The 24,349-nt window shown below is 44.6% G+C and overlaps 1 protein-coding gene across 1 annotated transcript in view; it reads right to left on the bottom strand.

Moving 5' to 3' along the window:
- LOC309562088 (sodium/glucose cotransporter 4-like) overlaps positions 1 to 24,349 on the bottom strand; it is a gene marked incomplete at its 3' end in the record, with an annotated part of 70,354 nt that overhangs the window by 40,738 nt on the left and 5,267 nt on the right. Inside the window, exon 2 of the mRNA XM_082266213.1 lies at positions 20,735 to 20,806. Within this exon, the coding sequence (XP_082122339.1) occupies positions 20,735 to 20,806 (72 nt within the window). The remainder of the gene's footprint in view (positions 1 to 20,734; positions 20,807 to 24,349) is intronic.

The following is a 24,349-nucleotide window of genomic DNA, read 5'->3' on the forward strand; positions in this document are numbered from 1 at the left end:
ATGTTCGGGTAAAAATCCGTGTTCGGTCGTTTTATTTCCGGGTTTTGCATGCTTTGGCGCTCTTTTCATGGCGGGCTTTCAACAGCCAATCAACAATCGTTTAACTGGTGTGCCTTAAGCCATCCCAGCCATGCCTGCAAATGTCTCAGTAGCTGTGATTGGCCGTCTGAAGCATGTGACCAAGTCTTTATAAGTTCGAGGCAGCCGCAGCGGCGTCATTATGCTGCTTAGATTCAGGGACAGAGCACACATCAACGTGCTGGCTGCTGATTAGGGAAAGATAGGCAGGAAAAAACCATTTGTGTCCGGATAGAATTGAGGGACAGGTCGGAGTGTTTAGGCAGGGCGAGTTGTAGGCATTTTAGGGATAGAGTCTGCTGAATTATATAGGGTCAGTGTCTTCTACAAACTACAATCGATATTGCTGTGTGGGGGGTGGGGTCTGCACTCAATCCTGATCTACGATCTCTTCTCAATCCTGTTAGGGACAGAGTCTGCTGAATTTTAGGGAAACTGTGTTCTACAAACTACAATCGATATTGCTGTGTGGTGTGGGATTGGAGATAGGCAGGTGTCAGTGATCCACATCCATTTTTCTGTGTGTGAGCTGCAGTGAACACAATCTTTTTGGGCTGCAGTGAACACAATCTTTTTGGGCTGCAGTGAACACAATCTTTTTGGGCTGCAGTGAACACAATCTTTTTGGGCTGCAGTGAACACAATCTTTTTGGGCTGCAGTGAACACAATCTTTTTGGGCTGCAGTGAACAAAATCTTTTTGGGGTGCAGTGAACACAATCCTTTTTGGTGTGCAGTGAACACAATCTTTGTGGGGTGCAGTGAACAAAATCCTTTGTGGGGTGCAGTGAACACAATCTTTTTGGGGTGCAGTGAACAAAATCCTTTTTGGGGTGCAGTGAACAACATCCTTTTTGGGGTGCAGTGAACACAATCTTTTTGGGGTGCAGTGAACAAAATCCTTTGTGGGGTGCAGTGAACACAATCTTTTTGGGGTGCAGTGAACACAATCTTTTTGGGGTGGAGTGAACAACATCCTTTTTGGGGTGCAGTGAACAAAATCCTTTTTGGGGTGCAGTGAACAAAATCATTTTTGGGGTGCAGTGAACACAATCTTTTTGGGGTGCAGTGAACACAATCTTTGTGGGGTGCAGTGAACACAATCTTTTTGGGGTGGAGTGAACAACATCCTTTTTGGGGTGCAGTGAACAACATCCTTTTTGGGGTGCAGTGAACACAATCTTTTTGGGGTGCAGTGAACACAATCTTTGTGGGGTACAGTGAACAGAATCTTTGTGGGGTGCAGTGAACACAATCTTTGGGGGGTACAGTGAACACAATCTTTGTGAGGTGCAGTGAACACAATCTTTGTGGGGTGCAGTGAACACAATCATTGTGGGGTGCAGTGAACTCAATCTTTGTGGGGTACAGTGAACACAATCTCATACTGAAGGTTTGAGGGTGCTGCCTGTTCCATACTCCCCCTACTCCTCATCTAGCCTTTTAGGGGTACAAACAATAGTAATTGGGGCCTAGTGTGGTTGTGTACGTGTGATATACATACACTTTTTTGGGATCATATTTTCTATTCCGCTATTTAATCAAAAACCTTTGGGGATCAGTTAAATTGGGGGATAGTCTGTGTTGGTACGTGTGAGAGAGATCCACCTTTCCAAGTTGTTGGGGTTCATCTCATACTTCTGAAGGTTTGAGGGTGCTGCCTGTTCCATACTCCCCCTACTCCTAGCCTTTTAGGGGTACAAACAATAGTAATTGGGGCCTAGTGTGGTTGTGTACGTGTGATATACATACACTTTTTTGGGATCATATTTTCTATTCCGCTATTTAATCAAAAACCTTTGGGGATCAGTTAAATTGGGGGATAGTCTGTGTTGGTACGTGTGAGAGAGATCCACCTTTCCAAGTTGTTGGGGTTCATCTCATACTTCTGAAGGTTTGAGGGTGCTGCCTGTTCCATACTCCCCCTACTCCTAGCCTTTTAGGGGTACAAACAATAGTAATTGGGGCCTAGTGTGGTTGTGTACGTGTGATATACATACACTTTTTTGGGATCATATTTTCTATTCCGCTATTTAATCAAAAACCTCTGGGGATCAGTTAAATTGGGGGATAGTCTGTGTTGGTACGTGTGAGAGAGATCCACCTTTCCAAGTTGTTGGGGTTCATCTCATACTTCTGAAGGTTTGAGGGTGCTGCCTGTTCCATACTCCCCCTACTCCTAGCCTTTTAGGGGTACAAACAATAGTAATTGGGGCCTAGTGTGGTTGTGTACGTGTGATATACATACACTTTTTTGGGATCATATTTTCTATTCCGCTATTTAATCAAAAACCTTTGGGGATCAGTTAAATTGGGGGATAGTCTGTGTTGGTACGTGTGAGAGAGATCCACCTTTCCAAGTTGTTGGGGTTCATCTCATACTTCTGAAGGTTTGAGGGTGCTGCCTGTTCCATACTCCCCCTACTCCTAGCCTTTTAGGGGTACAAACAATAGTAATTGGGGCCTAGTGTGGTTGTGTACGTGTGATATACATACACTTTTTTGGGATCATATTTTCTATTCCGCTATTTAATCAAAAACCTTTGGGGATCAGTTAAATTGGGGGATAGTCTGTGTTGGTACGTGTGAGAGAGATCCACCTTTCCAAGTTGTTGGGGTTCATCTCATACTTCTGAAGGTTTGAGGGTGCTGCCTGTTCCATACTCCCCCTACTCCTAGCCTTTTAGGGGTACAAACAATAGTAATTGGGGCCTAGTGTGGTTGTGTACGTGTGATATACATACACTTTTTTGGGATCATATTTTCTATTCCGCTATTTAATCAAAAACCTTTGGGGATCAGTTAAATTGGGGGATAGTCTGTGTTGGTACGTGTGAGAGAGATCCACCTTTCCAAGTTGTTGGGGTTCATCTCATACTTCTGAAGGTTTGAGGGTGCTGCCTGTTACATACTCCCCCTACTCCTAGCCTTTTAGGGGTACAAACAATAGTAATTGGGGCCTAGTGTGGTTGTGTACGTGTGATATACATACACTTTTTTGGGATCATATTTTCTATTCCGCTATTTAATCAAAAACCTTTGGGGATCAGTTAAATTGGGGGATAGTCTGTGTTGGTACGTGTGAGAGAGATCCACCTTTCCAAGTTGTTGAGGTTCATCTCATACTTCTGAAGGTTTGAGGGTGCTGCCTGTTCCATACTCCCCCTACTCCTAGCCTTTTAGGGGTACAAACAATAGTAATTGGGGCCTAGTGTGGTTGTGTACGTGTGATATACATACACTTTTTTGGGATCATATTTTCTATTCCGCTATTTAATCAAAAACCTTTGGGGATCAGTTAAATTGGGGGATAGTCTGTGTTGGTACGTGTGAGAGAGATCCACCTTTCCAAGTTGTTGGGGTTCATCTCATACTTCTGAAGGTTTGAGGGTGCTGCCTGTTCCATACTCCCCCTACTCCTAGCCTTTTAGGGGTACAAACAATAGTAATTGGGGCCTAGTGTGGTTGTGTACGTGTGATATACATACACTTTTTTGGGATCATATTTTCTATTCCGCTATTTAATCAAAAACCTTTGGGGATCAGTTAAATTGGGGGATAGTCTGTGTTGGTACGTGTGAGAGAGATCCACCTTTCCAAGTTGTTGGGGTTCATCTCATACTTCTGAAGGTTTGAGGGTGCTGCCTGTTACATACTCCCCCTACTCCTAGCCTTTTAGGGGTACAAACAATAGTAATTGGGGCCTAGTGTGGTTGTGTACGTGTGATATACATACACTTTTTTGGGATCATATTTTCTATTCCGCTATTTAATCAAAAACCTTTGGGGATCAGTTAAATTGGGGGATAGTCTGTGTTGGTACGTGTGAGAGAGATCCACCTTTCCAAGTTGTTGAGGTTCATCTCATACTTCTGAAGGTTTGAGGGTGCTGCCTGTTCCATACTCCCCCTACTCCTAGCCTTTTAGGGGTACAAACAATAGTAATTGGGGCCTAGTGTGGTTGTGTACGTGTGATATACATACACTTTTTTGGGATCATATTTTCTATTCCGCTATTTAATCAAAAACCTTTGGGGATCAGTTAAATTGGGGGATAGTCTGTGTTGGTACGTGTGAGAGAGATCCACCTTTCCAAGTTGTTGGGGTTCATCTCATACTTCTGAAGGTTTGAGGGTGCTGCCTGTTCCATACTCCCCCTACTCCTAGCCTTTTAGGGGTACAAACAATAGTAATTGGGGCCTAGTGTGGTTGTGTACGTGTGATATACATACACTTTTTTGGGATCATATTTTCTATTCCGCTATTTAATCAAAAACCTTTGGGGATCAGTTAAATTGGGGGATAGTCTGTGTTGGTACGTGTGAGAGAGATCCACCTTTCCAAGTTGTTGGGGTTCATCTCATACTTCTGAAGGTTTGAGGGTGCTGCCTGTTACATACTCCCCCTACTCCTAGCCTTTTAGGGGTACAAACAATAGTAATTGGGGCCTAGTGTGGTTGTGTACGTGTGATATACATACACTTTTTTGGGATCATATTTTCTATTCCGCTATTTAATCAAAAACCTTTGGGGATCAGTTAAATTGGGGGATAGTCTGTGTTGGTACGTGTGAGAGAGATCCACCTTTCCAAGTTGTTGAGGTTCATCTCATACTTCTGAAGGTTTGAGGGTGCTGCCTGTTCCATACTCCCCCTACTCCTAGCCTTTTAGGGGTACAAACAATAGTAATTGGGGCCTAGTGTGGTTGTGTACGTGTGATATACATACACTTTTTTGGGATCATATTTTCTATTCCGCTATTTAATCAAAAACCTTTGGGGATCAGTTAAATTGGGGGATAGTCTGTGTTGGTACGTGTGAGAGAGATCCACCTTTCCAAGTTGTTGGGGTTCATCTCATACTTCTGAAGGTTTGAGGGTGCTGCCTGTTCCATACTCCCCCTACTCCTAGCCTTTTAGGGGTACAAACAATAGTAATTGGGGCCTAGTGTGGTTGTGTACGTGCGAGATACATACACTTTTTTTGATCATATTTCCTATTCCGCTATTCAATAAAAACCTTTGAGGATCAATTGAATTGCGGGATAGTCTGTGTCGGTACGTGTGAGAGAGATCCACCTTTCCAAGTTGTTGGGGTTCATCTCATACTTCTGAAGGTTTGAGGGTGCTGCCTGTTCCATACCCCCCCTACTCCTCATCTAGCCTTTTAGGGGTACAAACAATAGTAATTGGGGCCTAGTGTGGTTGTGTACGTGCGAGATACATACACTTTTTTTGATCATATTTCCTATTCCGCTATTCAATAAAAACCTTTGAGGATCAATTGAATTGCGGGATAGTCTGTGTCGGTACGTGTGAGAGAGATCCACCTTTCCAAGTTGTTGGGGTTCATCTCATACTTCTGAAGGTTTGAGGGTGCTGCCTGTTCCATACCCCCCCTACTCCTCATCTAGCCTTTTAGGGGTACAAACAATAGTAATTGGGGCCTAGTGTGGTTGTGTACGTGCGAGATACATACACTTTTTTTGATCATATTTCCTATTCCGCTATTCAATAAAAACCTTTGAGGATCAATTGAATTGCGGGATAGTCTGTGTCGGTACGTGTGAGAGAGATCCACCTTTCCAAGTTGTTGGGGTTCATCTCATACTTCTGAAGGTTTGAGGGTGCTGCCTGTTCCATACCCCCCCTACTCCTCATCTAGCCTTTTAGGGGTACAAACAATAGTAATTGGGGCCTAGTGTGGTTGTGTACGTGCGAGATACATACACTTTTTTTGATCATATTTCCTATTCCGCTATTCAATAAAAACCTTTGAGGATCAATTGAATTGCGGGATAGTCTGTGTCGGTACGTGTGAGAGAGATCCACCTTTCCAAGTTGTTGGGGTTCATCTCATACTTCTGAAGGTTTGAGGGTGCTGCCTGTTCCATACTCCCCCTACTCCTCATCTAGCCTTTTAGGGGTACAAACAATAGTAATTGGGGCCTAGTGTGGTTGTGTACGTGTGATATACATACACTTTTTTTGGATCATATTTTCTATTCCGCTATTTAATTTAACTGGGCCTCCATGCGAGACCTGTGTGCCTTGTTGCGCTGTTTTGAGTACTCCACCAACATGGCCAGTGGCAATGACGCCGTTCTCAGCTTAACTATCCCACTTCTATGCCTCCTTGAAAAAACAATTCGGGCGATGATGGAAGAGGATGTGGCACAGGATGAGGAGGAGGAGGAGGATGAAGAGGTAACATTTCCAAGGCTTTCAGGGCAGTCATTCGCAAGGGGCTCCGAGGGTGGGTTCCTGCACACGCAAACGCCAGGGACGCAATTGTCCAGCAGGGGCACAGTTCTGGAGGATGAGGAGGATGAGGAGGAGGAGGAGCTGGAGGAGGAGATGGAACCATGTTCACAGCAGGGTGGCACCCAGGCCAGCTCATGGCCATCACTGGTGCGTGGCTGGGGGGATACAGAGGACACGGACCATACACCTCCCACAGAGGACAGCCTTTCGTTGCCTCTGGGCAGCCTGGCACACATGAGCGATTACATGCTGCAGTGTCTCCACAACGACCGCCGAGTTGCCCACATTCTAACTTGTGCTGATTACTGGGTGGCCACGCTGCTGGATCCCCGTTACAAGGACAACGTACCGTCCTTAATTCACTCACTGGAGCGCGATCGCAAGATGCGCGAGTACAAGCGCACGCTGGTAGACGCCATGCTGCTGGCATTCCCATCTGACAGCGGGGCCACAGTGGAAGCACAAGGCAGAGGAGGAGGAGGAGGAGGTCGCCAACGCAACCAGGGCACCGCCAGCACCTCAGAAGGCAGGGTTAGCATGGCCGAAATGTGGAAAAGCTTTGTCAGCACGCCACAACAAACAGCAGCACCAGCAGCTCAGATGGAACGTCTTAGCAGGAGGCAGCATTTTACCAACATGGTGGAGCAGTATGTGTGCACACGCCTACATGTAGTGAATGACGGGTCTGCCCCCTTCAACTTCTGGGTCTCCAAATTGGGCACATGGCCTGAGCTTGCCCTTTACGCCTTGGAGGTGCTGGCGTGCCCTGCAGCCAGTGTATTATCTGAACGGGTATTTAGCACGGCTGGGGGCGTTATAACAGACAAGCGCAGCCGCCTGTCCAGAGACAATGTGGACAAGCTCACGTTCATTAAAATGAACCAGGCATGGATCCCACGGGACTTTTCCGTACCTTATGCAGAATAGCAATGGATACCGACCTTACCCACCCATTGTTCCATTTTTGCTCTTTCTCACTCTTTTGGGGTGTACCCTCATTTAAAATTTGTGAAAAGAAGCAGTGTTGGCTACCTCGTCCTCCTCCTCAGGGCCAGATTAATGTAGGGGCTATTGGAGCTGCAGCTCCAGGCCCCTACCTTTTATATAGGCCCCGGGTTGGCCATATTCACTGTTACCGCTCTTCTGTCACTTGTAAACACAGAAGTCTGGCTTCTATGCTCGCTTCCCCAGGCAGCACCCTCAGAACCTCCCCACACAGCGTGAAGGCCGGACAAGGAGGGACAGTTGGCGATGCATGGATGTGTTTATGGGCTTCAGAGACAGCATCCCATGTTGAATTAGGCATGCATGGCTGCACCCTTCCTCCTCTGGGTGCATGGCAAGGCACGGCCCTAAGGCCCTTCAAAATCCTCAGCACCAAGCCCATGATGCTGTTAATCCGGCCCTGGTCCTCCTCCACCGCCGCTTCCACCTACACCGCCCATAGGTGTGCGCAGCCTATTGCATTAAGGTGTGCACCCCAAAGTTGAAATACACATGCATGTGTTTGCCAGCAGGGAGAGTAATGTATCGGGGCCATGTACCTGTAGGCAAGGAGAAATAGAGCAGAGCAGGTCCCAGGGAGATCTTTCCCATCTCCTCACTGGCAATGCTATGTGCCCTAGGTGATTAGGGTGTGCCCAGGCACACCCAGCACACCCTGTGCGCACGCCTATGTCACCGCCACATCCACCACCACCTTAACCTCCCTCCTACTCCATATGGGCCTCGTCCTTCAGAGATGAAGAAGAACATTGTTTTATTTTTCTGGTTTTTTTGTTGTTTTAAGTTATTTCCCTATCCACATTTGTTTGCAGAGCACTTGCCATGCTCTTAATTACGTTCTGCTGCCATTTGCAGCACTCTAGCCCTTTCCTTTGGTGTTTTAGAGCCATTTTAGTGCCTTAAAGTTCGGGTCCCCATTGACTTCAATGGGGTTCGGTGTCCGGGAAAAGTTCGGTAAAAGTCCGGGACACGGACCCGGACTTTTTTTTAAAGTTCGGCCGAACCCGTCGAACACGGACATCTAGGTGTTCGCTCAACCCTACTCAGGTGCTTTCCATTTCTTCTGATCATCCTTGAGATGGTTCTACGCCTTCATTTGAGTCCAGCTGTGTTTGATTATACTGATTGGACTTGATTAGGAAAGCCACACACCTGTCTATATAAGAACTTCCAGATCACAATGCATGTCAGAGCAAATGAGAATCATGAGGTCAAAGGAACTGCCTGAAGAGCTCAGAGACAGAATTGTGGCAAGGCACAGATCTGGCCAAGGTTACAAAAAGATTTCTGCTGCACTTAAGGTTCCTAAGAGCACAGTGGCCTCCATAATCCTCAAATGGAAGACGTTTGGGACGACCAGAACCCTTCCTAGAGCTGGCCGTCCGGCCAAACTGAGCTATCGGGGGAGAAGAGCCTTGGTGAGAGAGGTAAAGAAGAACCCAAAGATCACTGTGGCTGAGCTCCAGAGATGCAGTCAGGAGATGGGAGAAAGTTGTAGAAAGTCAACCATCACTGCAGCCCTCCACCAGTCGGGGCTTTATGGCAGAGTGGCCCGACGGAAGCCTCTCCTCAGTGTAAGACACATGAAAGCCCGCATGGAGTTTGCTAAAAAACACCTGAAGGACTCCAAGATGGTGAGAAATAAGATTCTCTGGTCTGATGAGACCAAAATAGAACTTTTTGGCCTTAATTCTAAGCGGTATGTGTGGAGAAAACCAGGCACTGCTATCACCTGTCCAATACAGTCCCAACAGTGAAGCATGGTGGTGGCAGAATCATGCTGTGGGGGTGTTTTTCAGCTGCAGGGACAGGACGACTGGTTGCAATCGAGGGAAAGATGAATGCGGCCAAGTACAGGGATATCCTGGACAAAAACCTTCTCCAGAGTGCTCTGGACCTCAGACTAGGCCGAAGGTTTACCTTCCAACAAGACAATGACCCTAAGCACACAGCTAAAATAACGAAGGAGTGGCTTCACAACAACTCCGTGACTGTTCTTGAATGACCCAGCCAGAGCCCTGACTTAAACCCAATTGAGCATCTCTGGAGAGACCTAAAAATGGCTGTCCACCAACGTTTACCATCCAACCTGACAGAACTGGAGAGGATCTGCAAGGAGGAATGGCAGAGGATCCCCAAATCCAGGTGTGAAAGACTTGTTGCATCTTTCCCAAAAAGACTCCTGGCTGTATTAGATCAAAAGGGGGCTTCTACTAAATACTGAGCAAAGGGTCTGAATACTTAGGATCATGTGATATTTCAGTTTTTCTTTTTTAATAAATCTGCAACAATGTCAACAATTCTGTGTTTTTCTGTCAGTATGGGGTGCTATGTGTACATTCATGAGGAAGAAGAATGAACTTAAATGATTTTAGCAAATGGCTGCAATATAACAAAGAGTGAAAAATTTAAGGGGGTCTGAATACTTTCCGTACCCACTGTATATAGCCAACCCTTACCATCTATCAGCCACTTATGCCGCCATTTAAATGAACCAGTTCTTGACAGCCCTATAGCAGATTTATATATACACACACACATATATACATACACACACACACATATACGTGATCCTGCACTTCCACATAGGGGGCATGCTGCTTTGAAGCAGATCAACAGGTGTCGGCCAAGGAGAGGAGGAGAAAAGACAGTACAGAGCTCTGCATATGTAAATAAAGCAGAGCTCTTTCATGTCAGCGGGGATGTGCTGGATTTTGTTTTCCTGCAAAGCAGGGAATACATGCCAGCACATCCCTTAGTAAAAGTAGCACATAGTACGCACGTATACACTGGTTAGGCACATATTTAACCCCTTAATCACCCTAGATGTTTAACCCTTTCCCAGTCAATGTCATGAGTACAGTGACAATGCATATTTTTTAGCACTGATTACTGTATTAGTGTCACTGGTTCCCACAAAGTGTTAGTGTCAGACACTATGTTCACCGCAATATCGCAGTCCCGCTATAGGTTGCTGATTGACTGACTAGTATAAAAAAAACAAACAAAAAAAAAAAAACATAAAAATGTCAGTGTAGGTACCATAGTTGTAAACGCTATAACTTTTGAGCAAACCAATCAATGTACGCTTATTGGGATTTCGTTTACAAAAAATATGTAGCAGAATACAAACTTGCCTAAATGTATGAAAAAATTTGATTTTACATTTTTTTATTATTGGATGTGTTTTTTAGCAGAAAGTAAAAAATGTCAGTCTTTTTTTGTATGTAGCGTACTACTAGATCACAAATAATGACTGGGTCAAGTAGGGGGGGGTTATATCTTCCAGAAGTCAAATGGGTAAAGTTGTTTCAAAGGCAGAGAATTTTTACCTTAAAGGAGTTGTAAAGTCTAAGGGTTCTATGCATTAAGGTGAAAAGCACTAGCCCAGCAGCTCCAGCCGCTGTCTCGGGTCCCCATTGGATAGATTGATAGCAGCAGGTGCCATTGGCTCCGCTGCTGTTAATCAAATCCAGTGACACGGGAGCCGGGGCAGAGTCCTGCTGTCTGTGTCAATGGACGCAGCAGCTGGACTCGTGAGCGCGCCCACATGGGTGCCCCCATGAGTCGCTCTCCATGGGGGAACCCGATGAAGAGGAGGAGCCAGGAGCACCGCCAGGGCACCCTTAGAAGAGGAGGATTGGGGCTGCTCTGTGCTATGTTTGTTATTTTGCACAAACAAAAAAAAAGAGAAAAAAACGAACCTTTAGTCTCCATTCACACTGGTACGACTTGTCAGGCGACTTGGTCAGCCTGACAAGTCACGCACCATCGCGTCCCATAGTGTAGTACAGGACCGGTTCTAATAGGAGAGACACAAGTCACTCAGACTTAGAAAAAGGGTCCTGTACTACTTTGGGGCGACCTGGAGCGACCTGCATAGGACATTCATTTTATGAAGTCCGTGCAAGTTGCGCCGAAGTCGCGCTGCACGCGACTTCACAGGTCGCCCCAAAGTCGGATCCAACCTAGTGTGAACGGAGACTTACAATCACTTTAATACATTCTCTGCATTAAAGGTAAAAAACTTTCTGCATGCTGCTTGCCCCAGCCCCTCCTTATATTTTCCTGAACCCGTTCTCGATTCAGTGATGTGGACGAGAGCAGAGAATCTCTCAGCTCTCTCCCCCCTCATTGGCGCAGATACAGCCGCAGGAGCCATTGGCTACTGCTGCTGTCAATCACAGCCAGTGAGGAGAGAGCAGGGGTGGGGGCAGGGCCGAGCCACATAGAGCTTACTCAGGAGCGAGCACGCATGAGTGCCCCCGTATCAAGCGGCTTTCTATGAGGGCAATCAGAGGGAAGGAGATCAGATCACCAGCAGGGGACTCGAGAAGAGGAAGACTGAAGCTTCTCTGTGCAAAACTACTATGCAGAGCAGGGAAGTATTATAACATTTATTATTTTAATAAAAAAAAAAAAAATTGGCATTCACAATCACAATCACTTTAAATTACCATGTTTACAATGGCAGTTTGACAACCAATCACACATTCAGTCTTGTGACTTGAATAAATAGCAGATGTCCCAGACTTGGTGGCACTATATTGTTTTTGGACAATTAACATCTCCAGTGACGGATTCCATGATAATTGGATTAAGGTGACAGTTACCTGTGTAGCTATAAATGTTGGGGTATCTTCCCAACACTCAGAACTAAGCGGTGAAACATCTTCAGCATTACAGATCAAGTCCAGTTGGATGCGACTAAATACTAACTAAAAGCAATATAATAACCTGGATAAACGAGAACCTTCACAGGTGTTGTATATTGAAAGTTTACTGTTTTTAAACATTACCAAACACTTTATTTCTTCTTCAATTTTTAATCACTTGCCGACCGCCAGCAGTACATATACTTAACTGTACGTCGTTCCGCGGGACCGCTAGTGGGGGGGTGTGCACGTACAGGGGGAGCCAATCAGCGGTCGCACCCGTGATCGCTCCCCGTGGTGACAGAACAGCGGTCTGCCGTTCTAAACACAGCAGACCGCTGTTCTGTCGGTAATTAACACAGTGATCCTGTGCTCCTCCTATTTAGGATCACAGGTCCCTGTGTTCATTCAGCAAGCCCATCCCCCATACAGTTAGAAAGCATGTTTAACCCTTTGATTTCCCCTGGTGTTAACCCCTTCCCTGCCAGTGTCATTAGTACAGAAACAGTGCATATTTTTAGCACTGATTTATGTAGTAATATCACTGGTCCCCCCAAAAAGGTCAAAAATGTCAGTTAGGGGTCCGATCTGTCCGCCACAATGTCGCAGTCCCACTAAAAATGGCTGATCACCGCCATTACTAGTAAAAAAATTAAAAAAATAAAAATGAAAAATCTTTCCCCTGGTTTGTAGACATGATAACTTTTGCGCAAATCAATTAATATACACTTATTGGGATTTTTTTTTACCAAAAATATGTAGCAAAATACATATTGGCCTAAAATGATAAAAAGAAAAAAAAAAATCGATTTTTCCATTTTTTTTTTAATTGGGAATGTTTTTTAGCAGAAAGCAAAAAATTTATTTTTTCTTCAGAATTGTTGCTTTTGCTCTGTTTACAGTGCAAAAAAAAAAAAAAAATCGTACAGGTGATCAAATACCACCAAAAGAAAGCTCTATTTGTGGGAAAAAAAAGTATATACATTTTATTAGGGTACAGCATCGCACGTCCATGCAATTGTCAGTTAAAATAACGCAGTTTCGAATTGCAAAAAATTGCCTGGTCATGAAGGGGGAAAACTTTCTGGTCCAGAAGTGGTTAAATAGCAAATGTGAACATTTATTAACCGAACACCACCAATGGACCTATATAGAAGTAATACTGTGACCAGGGAACTAATATTAACTAGGTAACATGTCTTATTTTAGAGTTTGACCTGCACACTTGCTCAGCCTGGGATATGATAATTTTTGAAGTCAAGTGTTTGAAAAACTAGAAAATTTTTTTGCTTGCCTTGACAAATTCCTGTGTCTTCTGAACTCTTTAGGCCCCTTTCAGACAAGGAGGACTGTGGCTGCAATCAGTTTGCTCAGCAAGGGGTCTGTCCTCTGATCCCCTCGGAGCAGGCAGATGACAGGTCTGTGTCCACTTTGCTTATGCAGAACGGACACAGACACAGACCGCTCTCCTATTAGTAGCCTGATGTAAATGGACTCCCTGTCCATTTATATCCGACTGCCATCTCCTTGACGACAGGGGGAAGGATCCTCATCCATCTTTTTTGCAGCTTGGATGTAGGCAGGTGTGAATGGACACATGTCCGTTTACCCCCACTGCTCCATAGAGAAGAAGAATCTTCTCATTGAGGCTACGTACAACAATCCAATCTGAAGTTCTTACCTTGTTTTAACTTTATCCAAACCTGAATTAAATGCATTTACTGGCTTCAGGCTTAAAAGACAAACATTCACTTTTTGGGGGTTGTGGGGCGCACTGTTGTCAAATACAGTCATAACACAAAAATAAGGCAGTTTGCCTTGCCCTAAGTCCACAGCAACACCCTGCATTGGTGTGGGCTGAAAAAAAATATACATGTTGCATTTTTGCGCAGCATGGTAGGACATGCTGTAATATGCCGTAATGCATCACAACTAAGGATGCACCGATATATCGGCCGCTGAAAATCATCAGCTGAAAATAGGGTTATCGCCGTTTTGCATCGGCGTTAAATACAAGACATGTAATACATTTTTTTTATAAGTAAAAATGTCCTCATAGAGGTAGGTAATAAAAACAAACAAGGATTATATGTGCACGGTTATTACCACTATGCTGAAGTTTTGAATTAGTATCCTTGATAATTTCAAAATCAACTTGCTGTCATGGTATGTTGTATTAAAAGAGAACTTTAATGGATCTATGGAAAGGTATCATCACACTTTAACAAACTCTATACATCTGTATGACCAAAAATGGAACCCCTGGTTCTTATATAGATGCACACAAGCGACATAATCGATATCCATGCATGGTTGCATGGATGTTTCACTAGAAGCAGAAGGGATATCTAATGGTGGTGTTCACCTTTTACCCCCCACATATACAGCTGGTCAGGCCAGGTGACATTTCGGTTATTTGATCATAAATGCATATGTTATTAATACTTTTACTTAAATTTAAACTCTAGATAATGAACGTTCACTTTATCAGAATAATTGAATGTGAAATGCGAAAGTTTTTATAAGATAGTATACATATACAATATATATTATTGTATGTTGCATTATTTTGTATAACAGTGATATGTTACATCATTGATGTAAGTTATATAATTTCCATAATGTACTTCTAATGTTAACTGTCAATACTTAACGTTGTATAATTTTCTATGTTTACTTTTAATAAACGTTTATAATCAAAAAAAGAGAACTTTAGGTTGCCTACTGACCTAGGTGGGTGCTGCATCTGTCCCCCACCGGCTCGAAGGCTGAGAACTGAGAGATCAAATACCGCTGATCGCTCTTTTCTCAGTGCTTCGTGAACAGAGAGCTGGAAACTGTTAATCACCGGCTTTGTGCTCTGACCCCCCCCCCCCCCCCGAAGGGCAGGAGCGGCATACTTAGGCTTTCAGCGGCTCGTTGGGAGGCTGAGCAGGGTGCTGGTCCAGGCATGTCTCACTTTGTTAACATTTCATCTCTTTTTTCTTTTGTTACTCCAAGAAGGGGAAATGATGGAAAATCTCCCTCCCCAAATGAGACACAGAGAGAAACCTTTCCCTACTCTATGCAGAACAAAACTATATTTTGGCTTTGGGCTCTATTCACACTTGTAGACATTTGGAGACACGCTAATGTGAATGGAGCCCAAAGCCCGTACACACGGGCCGAAGGTAGGGAGACATTTGCTGGTTCAAAAAATACCGGCCGACATTCTGCTTGTGCGTCTGTCAGACGTGCATGATGGAAAACCAATATCCTGATCAGTGTTCTCAGCCAATGGCAGAGAGCTGATCATAAGTGTTCTAGGGGGGTGGGGGGCATCCCCCTGTCAGAACACAACAGCTCAGCAGAGGAGAATGCTGCACTAACCTTGCATGGTTTGTACAGCAGTGAAGACCAACGCAGTCAGTGGGTTGCACAAAAAAAAAAAAAAAAAAAACTGTAGTGTTTACCCGGCTTTATGTACATTTTAAAAGAATCCTGGAATGGGAAAAACATGGCATATGCCATTGTTGACCACCTAAATATACTAGTTGCTTAGCTGTGATGCTGACACTTGTCCTTCAATACTTGGCGTCCCAAAAGCTTCTGACTTACTGACTTGCAAACATTTATGGACCAATTACTGAAAAGTGCTCAAGCAACATTTCCAGGAAACTAACATTTTCAGAAGGAGGTCAGCAATGGCAAACCTTGAATTTCACTTAAGATAGATTTACTTTGAAATTCACAAAAACTTAAAATCTATGTCAGTATGTTTGGCATCATCATGCCTTACTGTTGGGGGAGGGTGGGTGCCCAAACCTGAGGGAAGCTGTAACAACTGCATCCCCGCTTGCCCAGTGAGCTACTTTTGGGAGACTTCCCAACCCCACAGCTGCAACAAAGGGGCGAGGAAGCATGTGACATCATTGACCCAATATGGCCGCAGCTTTTTTTTTTTTTTTTTTTTTCAATATAAAGCTTTATTGCAAAAATACTTATACAAATGTAAGCTTCAAGCAGCTCATTGCCCAGCAGTACAGCCAACTTCTTGGTTTGGACCAAACACAGATTAGACCAAACTCAAATCCATACCTGCTCACTGTACTGCATTCCTAAGAAAATATTTTTTGTGTATCTGTTGCAAGAGGTCTTCCCTGGAGATCCTGCCAATAGCAGCACTTCCTGTTGCAAGCTGACAACGTTGAGCCTCAGCTTTGCAATTGTCCACTTGCTGTGCAGGCTCCTTCAGGTGACCATTCGGATGCCTATCAGGTCTATCAGATTTGCTGCCAAATGAAGGTGTCAGCACAGCAGGCTGACACCACTGCTGCTAATTGCGAGATCGTGGCTTAGCGTTGTCAACATGCAACAGGATGTGCTGCTGGCAGTATCTCCAGGTAAGAAACTTCACCCAAAGCAATTTACAAGAAATTTAAAAGAGCAGTCAGACTCCATTGACACCTGAGCGGATTGTATTCAGGCATTTTTTTTGTGTGTTTTTTTAGGCTTTTTTTTGCAGTTGTTTGGAGGTAGGCATTAACATTTGACCAAAAACGCTTGTAATCTGACAACAAACAAGCTCATGTAATTTTTTGAGCTTCAGGCGTTTTGCTTCAGCCGACAAAATGCTCATATGTGAACAGGGGCCATTGAAATTAATAGGATTTTGCTTGTTGGGCGTTTGGAACTTCAGAGATGAGTGTTTTAAGAGCTGAAAAACAGTTAAGTGTGAACAGGGCCTAAGGCCCCTTTCACACATATGGTCCGTTCAGTTCATCAGTTCAGTCACGTCAAAATGTATCCACCTTTCATCCACCTTTCATCCATTTTTTTTTACATCCACTACCAATGCAAAAACGGATGAAAAACGGACCATTTGTCCGTTTACATCCGTTTTCCGTCTGATCCGTTTTTTTGACAGAGGAAAAATAGGGCATTCATCCGTTCCAAAAAATGGACATTGTCGGAAGCGCATAAAAAGGGATGTTAACTGATGATCATCCGTTGTCATCCGTTTTTGCATAGAGATACATTGATGTCCGTTTTTCATCCATCAACGGATGGATGGAAAACGGACAAACAGACCTATGTGTGAAAGGGGCCTTTTTTTTTTTTCCAAATTTACCTAGGTGGATGCTGCATCTGTCCCCTACCAGCTATAAGGCCCCAATCACACCTGAGCAATTTTCTGCTTGAAGTTTGTAGCCCTAAAATGCTCAAAGCCAAATCCCATTCATTTCAATGACCCCTGATCACATCTAAAGCAAAACGCCTGAAGATCAAAAAAGTACAAGTACTTGGGCTTCTTTTTTGGCTTCTTTTTTGGCAGATTACAAACGTTTTGGACCCACAGATTTCAATAAAAATCCCTGACTTGAGCAATCTACAAGCGTTTTCTGCTCAAATAGCAGCTCTCCACCTCTAAATTCCTCGCCCTCCCCTTAGTGATTTCTATTGGCTAAAATGCCTGAAGCTGTAAAAGGCTTGTAATACGCTTCTAAAACACTTTAAAAAAAAAAAATGGCAGTAAATGTAAAATGGAGCGATCACACACTGCTAATCGCTCAGTTCTCAGTGCTCTGGCTCAGTGCTCACTGTCAGTCACCGGTTCCCTGTCCTGCCCCCTCCGCTCACTGGAACGCTGGGCTATGGAGAGGATGGGAGCGGCTGGCTCAGGCTCCCAGCGGTTTGACGTCAGCTGAAAGCAGGCTTCGCTGTCTGTTTAAAACAGGTCACAGGAGAAGGACAGCAAAAAAAGCTTTAGCAGTACTTCTCCTTTAACAGAAGTTTACAACACACTTATAAAAAGAGTTGTAAACTTAAAATAAAACAATTCTATTAAGCCTGGCCATACATGGGTCGAAGTTTGAAAGAATTTGCTTTCGAAAATCTTATCTACGAAATTTTGTTCGAATTTCACACCATTAGTGGGCCGCAGCAAAGGCTGATTTCCGTGCGGTCAGGGAATTTGAGTGATCGGGCATGTTGGAAATTTTTTGAAAAATTAACGATTTTCTAATTAATAATGGGAGAATCGTGTGAAAAATATAATCGAAAAAGAAAAGCCAATGATTGCAAGAAAAAAAAATTCCTGGAAAGAAAAGAAGATTCCCAGCCACGAAAATTCTTTTCTGTAGCAATAGGAGGTGAAATTGAAGGCTTGGTTGATCGAATTTCGAAATCAATGGTGGCACCATCGAATCACAAAATGCACAAAATTTCAGATTTTCCAAAGAATATTCTTACAAAATTTGACCATTTTTTTAAAGGCTTAAGCTCCAGAGTTGCATCGTGTCCCTTGGCTAGCAAGCCTGTGCATATTAGGTATCCCATCCAGGGCTGGCCCAAGACATTGTGCTGCTTGGGTCCAAAAATGAAATGCTGCCCCCCCAAAAAAAAAAAATCCCACCCAACAAAAGTCCCCACATCTATTATTTTATAACATGATAATTAAAACTAAATTAAATTTATCAGGAAGTCAGATTTATAAGCAACAGCACCTTGTCTACATGCACAATTATATGACATACCATTATGTTCAATTACAAACCACAAATTCCAGTATTATTTTGTTTGTCTGAATGTCTGACATCATTACACACACCACAATCACATAAGGAACGTTCCCTGGAGGAGACCCTCATACTCATCAGTTTGCAATAAAGGTGGCAGTATGAGGTGGGAAAATGCCGCCCGTAACGCGCCGCAAACAGATGACACACAAAACTGCTGGAAAAAGAATCTTGGGCATCAATTTGCCACCCCTCTCAAAGTGTGCCTGGCTCCAATGGACCCCGTGGGACCCATTGTAGGACCCGCCCTGATCCCATCAGACGGGTGCTCCAGGTCAGTAAATGAAGGAAAAGCTCAGAATTTGTAGCCTGTACACCGGAGACAACTTTTAGGTTTCTCCGCTTATAAGTTCCTTGTAAGAGTTAACACGGAAGGAGGAAAAAAGAAATACCAACACAAGGTTTGGACGTTGGCCACGTGTACATTTATCAGAGCATTACAATTTGCAACAACAACAATGCTGCCAAACAAACTATGGAACTTAGATGAGGATTATCTGGGATGTGACCAACGTTACCACTCAATGCTTGCCAAGTAATGGCAGAAGAACATACTTTCTCAAGCGCTTTCACCATGTAAGAGACAATTCTGCTTTTCTTCATGGTCCTCTAGTGCTGGTGGTCAAACATAGGACAGGAATTCCCCTGTGCCTCCCTATTGTGCTGTATGCATCAAACTTGGATAGATTCCTTTTAAAAATCACTTTTTACAGAAAAGCTTTTTTTTCTGGTCAAAAAAAAAAAAAAAACCACGCAACAACAATTTAAGCATTTTTTGCATCTCTTGTCTATGGATTCCATAGAAAATCAAATCATTTTTGTAAGATAGTATTGCCTAAAATGCCTAGTTTTTCTCCCCAAAATACAATATATGTACTACTCTTATCTTAAATTGATTCTTACATCAGAAGGTTTTTTATCTTCATGCATTCTATTTATGACAATAAAAAACCTGTGTGCAGCAGCGCCCCTAATTTTTTCCTGAGCCCATCTCGATCCAGCGATGTTGCACAAGTGCCTCAGCTGTCTGGGACTCTCCCTTCTGATTGGCTGAGACAGCAGCGGGGCGCCATTGGCTCCCACTGCTGTCAATCAAAGTCAGTGAGCCAATGAGGAGAAAGAGTGGGCAGGGCAAGGTCACTGCTCCGAGTCTGAATGGACAGAGCAGTGCCTCAGCTGTCCCCATAGCAAGCTGCTTGCTGTGGGTGCACAAAGGCAGGAGAGCGGGGCCAGAAGCACCGGCGAGGGACCCAAGAAGAGGAGGATCTGGGCTGTTCTGTTCAAAACCACGACATAGAGCAGGTAAGTATAACATGTTTGTTATTTTTAAGCCAAAGATAAAAAAACTAGACTTTAGTATCACTTTAAAGTGGAGTTCCACCCTAATTTTATACTTACCTCCATCTTCTCGCTCTGGGTCACCTGAAAAAGAAATGGATAATCGCATTTTTTTTTTTTTTTTACTTACCTCGTACCGAAGAATATATACTTACCTTACTTCCTTCTTCCTCCTTCCTCGGCCGCGGCCCGTCGTCACTTCCTGGCTCTGCAATGATTCCTGGGAGCTGAACGTCATCGCTCCCAGGAATCATTGCGCCTGCACCGGCCCCGACGTCAGTTCCGGGGCGCGCGCGTCATCCCCTTCTAAACAGCTTCTGGGCATGCCCAGAAGCTGTGGAGGGATGACGCGCGCGACCCGGAACTGACGTCGGGGCCGGCGCAGGGCATCGTGGGACCGAAGAAGGCAGAAGAGGACGCCGAAGAGGATCTCGCTGGCTTCAAGCTGCCCACATCTGAGATGGCAGCGCTGGACAAGACGTTTTCAAGGTAAGTATTTGTCCTAACAGGTAAGTGCAACCCGGGACAGATCAGAGGCTAGCCATTGTGGAATGCACTAGCCCTGACTGTCCCGGGGGTATTTTTAAAAAAAAAAAAAATTCCAGGGTGGAACTCCGCTTTAAGTAAAATTTTGCTAAAAAAAAAAAAAGCCCATAGTGGAAATGTAAAAATTGCTTCAGTACTTAAGTGAGTGATATAAAAGAGACGAGGGTTGAAGTGGTAAAAAATCCACTTGAAGCAAGATTTGTACACAAAATGAATGGATGAGATGAGAAGCAGTTCTGATGTGAACAAATGCCCATCTACACCAACCAAAAAGCCTCAATATGTATACTTACCGGCCACCACTTCATAGTTCTTCCAGCTAAGAAATAACCACCGACTGTCCCCCTGCTTGCTCGGACCGAAGACTACAAAAGAAAAAAAAAAATGGAGTTTGACTATCAATGTATTTATTTTTTTACCACTTTATAAAAGAAGACATTTAGACCATGCTATAGATATGTTTATGTCTCTTACATGTTTATGGTCATTAAAGATTTTTTTATTTGTAAGAATACATTAACATTGCAGCTCCTCATCTGCCTAGATCTAGACCTAGAGAACACCGATCAAAGTGAAACTTCCAAAGCTGCTTTATATAGGATTGGTATCTGTAAGACCATTATGGCACTCTGACACATTGGATTACTGTATGTGAGATAGTAAGGCTACAGTAGAGGTTGTTTGGGAATAACTTTCCTGCAGCACAAGGTAAGAAAAAAAGGGGTTCTCAGATGTGAAGATGGCAACCAATGGAGAAGGGGTACACTGATGTGCTACAGGAACGCCTGCATGATTAATTTATACATCTTAAAAGCAACCATGTCAGCAAATTAAAAAAAAAATAAAAACTGAAAAAGAACATTAATACCGGGACCAGTGCTGTATTTTGGCTTAGGCCGACAAGGCCCAGGCCTAGGGTGGCACTTTGCAGGGGGGTGGCAAAATAGCTACCTGAGACTCTAGTTGCAGGAGCCTTTTGGTGTCTAGCAGCCAGTGACGTCATGGCCATAACTCCCTGGCCCTGCCCCCCTCCCTCTCTCCCCCACCCCCCCTCTCCATCTCTCTCCCACCCCACCCTTCTCTCTCTCTCTGACCTCCTCTCTCTCTCCCTCCCATCCACCCCCACCCCCACCCCCTTTCCCTCCCACCCCCTCTATTTCTCTCCCACCACTTTCTCGCTCTCTGCCTCGCCGTTCACCCTCTCTTTCTCGTCTCCCACCACTCTCTCTCTCTCACCTACCACCCTCTCTCTCCCCCCCACCACTCTCTCTCTCTCTCCAACCACTCTCTCCCACCCCGCTTTCTCTCACTCTCTCTGATACCCCCTCAACCTCCTTTACCAACCCCCTCTCTCTCACCCCCCTCTCTCCCCTACTACTCTCTCTCTCCCACCCCTTCCCCTCTAATGAGATCTCAGGGGTTCTTGCTGGGACTTGCAGTCCTTCAATTTTGGAGGGAGTCACATCCGTTAAACAGGAAGGGGTGGGCAAATTTAAATAGGGGGGGCGCCCAATTATAGTCTTACCTAGGGCAACACAAAACCAAAATACACCACTGACCAGGGGCATACCTACAGGGGTCACAGGGGTTGCCATTGCAGTTCAGGGTCCAGGGGGGCTCGCGCGGTCACCCTATATGCCTGAATAGGAGGGCGGCAGCATGTAGAGGAACCGACCCCTCCATACAGCTGAACGCCTGCCTCTCCTCCTCTTCCTCCCACAGACATTCAGCAGCTGCAGGAGGGAAATAGAGGACATTGGTTCCTCCACATGCCACTCCTGCTGCCTTCCTATCGCTGTCCAGCTGCCCTGAGCTCCTGTGTGCTCCTTTGGCCCCTCTTGCCCTCCCTCCCCCCACAGCGCTGCCAGGTCTTACCCTACCATCGGCTGCTGCGTGGAATTTGTCAGGATGGAGAGCGGGAAAGGAGGCGGTAAGTGTGTCATTTACCAGCTTCTTCCTTGTGTTAATGAATAGTCAGGGTGATTAGTGGTTTTTTTTTTTATTATTCATTCATACTTGGGGCATAGTAAACTGTGTTTACTATGCCTCAGTTTATGAATAAACAGAAAACGCTGCACAGAGCTATTCCTTTTCATTCATTCTGTGCAGCTGAGGCTTCAGGGAAAGGGACAGATGAATCTGTTCTTAGTCCCTTTCTCTCTCTCTCAAAAGGGAGACATCAGGGGTCTGTTTAGACCCCTGGTATTTCACCAAAGCCCCCCCAATGGGGAGTCCTACAAAATGTGTAAAAAAAAAAAAAAAAATTGTAAAAAAAACAATAAAATAAAGAAAAATGGTAAAAAAAAGAATAAAAAATAAAGCAAAAAAAAAATGACTGACATCAGTGGAAGAACTACCAGGGTCGCAAAGGTCAAACTTGCTACCGGGCTCTGGCTTTCCACCCCCCACCGTGGGGAGATCCCAAGATAGCAGAAAGGTGGCCTGCTGTGGGACCATAATAAAGGGTCCCACAACGGGAGTAAAAGACCCTGGGATCAGTGGGAAGGGCTCCAGTCGGGGACCAGCAGACCCCTTCATGGTTTCTTGCACCAGGGCCCTGAAGGTTCTAGTTACGCCTCTCAATTAATACTTATCTGGCCTGTCACCCAGTGCCTTGGATCTTTGCTATCTTGCATCCCTGTGGTTAGCAGCAAAATCTTTCACATATCCATTTGTATCTGATGTCTTTGCCTCCTGCCATGCACGGTGGTTCCATACCCCCGACACTATGGGGTTGATTTACTAAAACTGGAGAGGGCAAAACCTGGTGCAGCTGTGCATGGTAGCCAAATCAGTTTCTAATTTCAGTTTGTTCAATTAAGCTTTGACAAAAAAACAAAAAAACCTAGAACCTGATTGGCTACCATGCACAGCCACACCACATTTTGCACTCTCCAGTTTTAGTAACTCAACCCCTATGTGATCAGTGTGTTACTGAGATACACTATTGATTTAGATAACCACAGTACACAGCAAGGGACTGCAGACATTCTGACACACCTGGAAGTGTCAAATGCTGAAGTTTATGCTAGCACCCATAATGCTGAAGTAGAGTTAAGGTCAGCAGCAGAAGTGGCTGCACATGAGTTTTAGGCTGGGTTCACACATGTGCGGCCGCAGGTTCATGCCTGGAGAGCAGTGCATGTCTGTTTACCGGTTAAGGTGTGATTCAGGTCCGAGTGTTTTGCACCCGATTTGGACCCAAACGTGCCCTGGACCCTTTTTCAATCCGAAACACCGCTGCCCTGGACATATAAGAACTAGCTTTATTGAGAGCTGGTCACACTTGCCTGTCATGCGAATTGGAAACCCACATGCAATTTGCATAAGTGTGAACCCAACCTTAAAGCGGTAGTATACTCTGCTTTTTAACTTTTACCTACAGATAAGCCTATAATAAAGCTTACCTGTAGGTAAAGTAAATATCTCCTAAACCTGCACGGTTTAGGAGATATTCACCCGGCTGACCTTCAGAGATCCTTTCCAGGAAGTGAACTCCCGCACGCATGCGCGGGAGTGACGCCATCGCGGCTCCCGCCACTCACAGCGCCGGAGCCGCAAAACCCGGAAGAGACACTGAGCGAAGATGTCGGCTGCCTCAGCGGTGTCCGGGCGACTGCGTTGGGGCTTCATTCTAAGGTAAGTATTTCATAATGAGCGAGTATGCAATGCATACTAGCACATTATGCCTTTGTCCTGCAGGGTTTTTTTTTTGTTTGTTTTTTTGAGGATACAACTGCTTTAAGGTTCTTCTGATGCAGGGTGTTCCTTTTTATTTTAAAACTTGGGAAAAAAGATTGGCTTTTTTTTTTTGGAGTGTGTATTAAAGTTTTTCTATACCATCTTCTATTGCAGACACATGTGAAAGGCATCCCATCAGTTTAAAAAAATAACGTAAGCCTGCTATT

Source organism: Pelophylax lessonae (genome assembly GCF_965119305.1).
Source record: "Pelophylax lessonae genome assembly, chromosome: 8".
In the NCBI taxonomy this organism is placed as follows: Eukaryota; Metazoa; Chordata; class Amphibia; order Anura; family Ranidae; genus Pelophylax; species Pelophylax lessonae.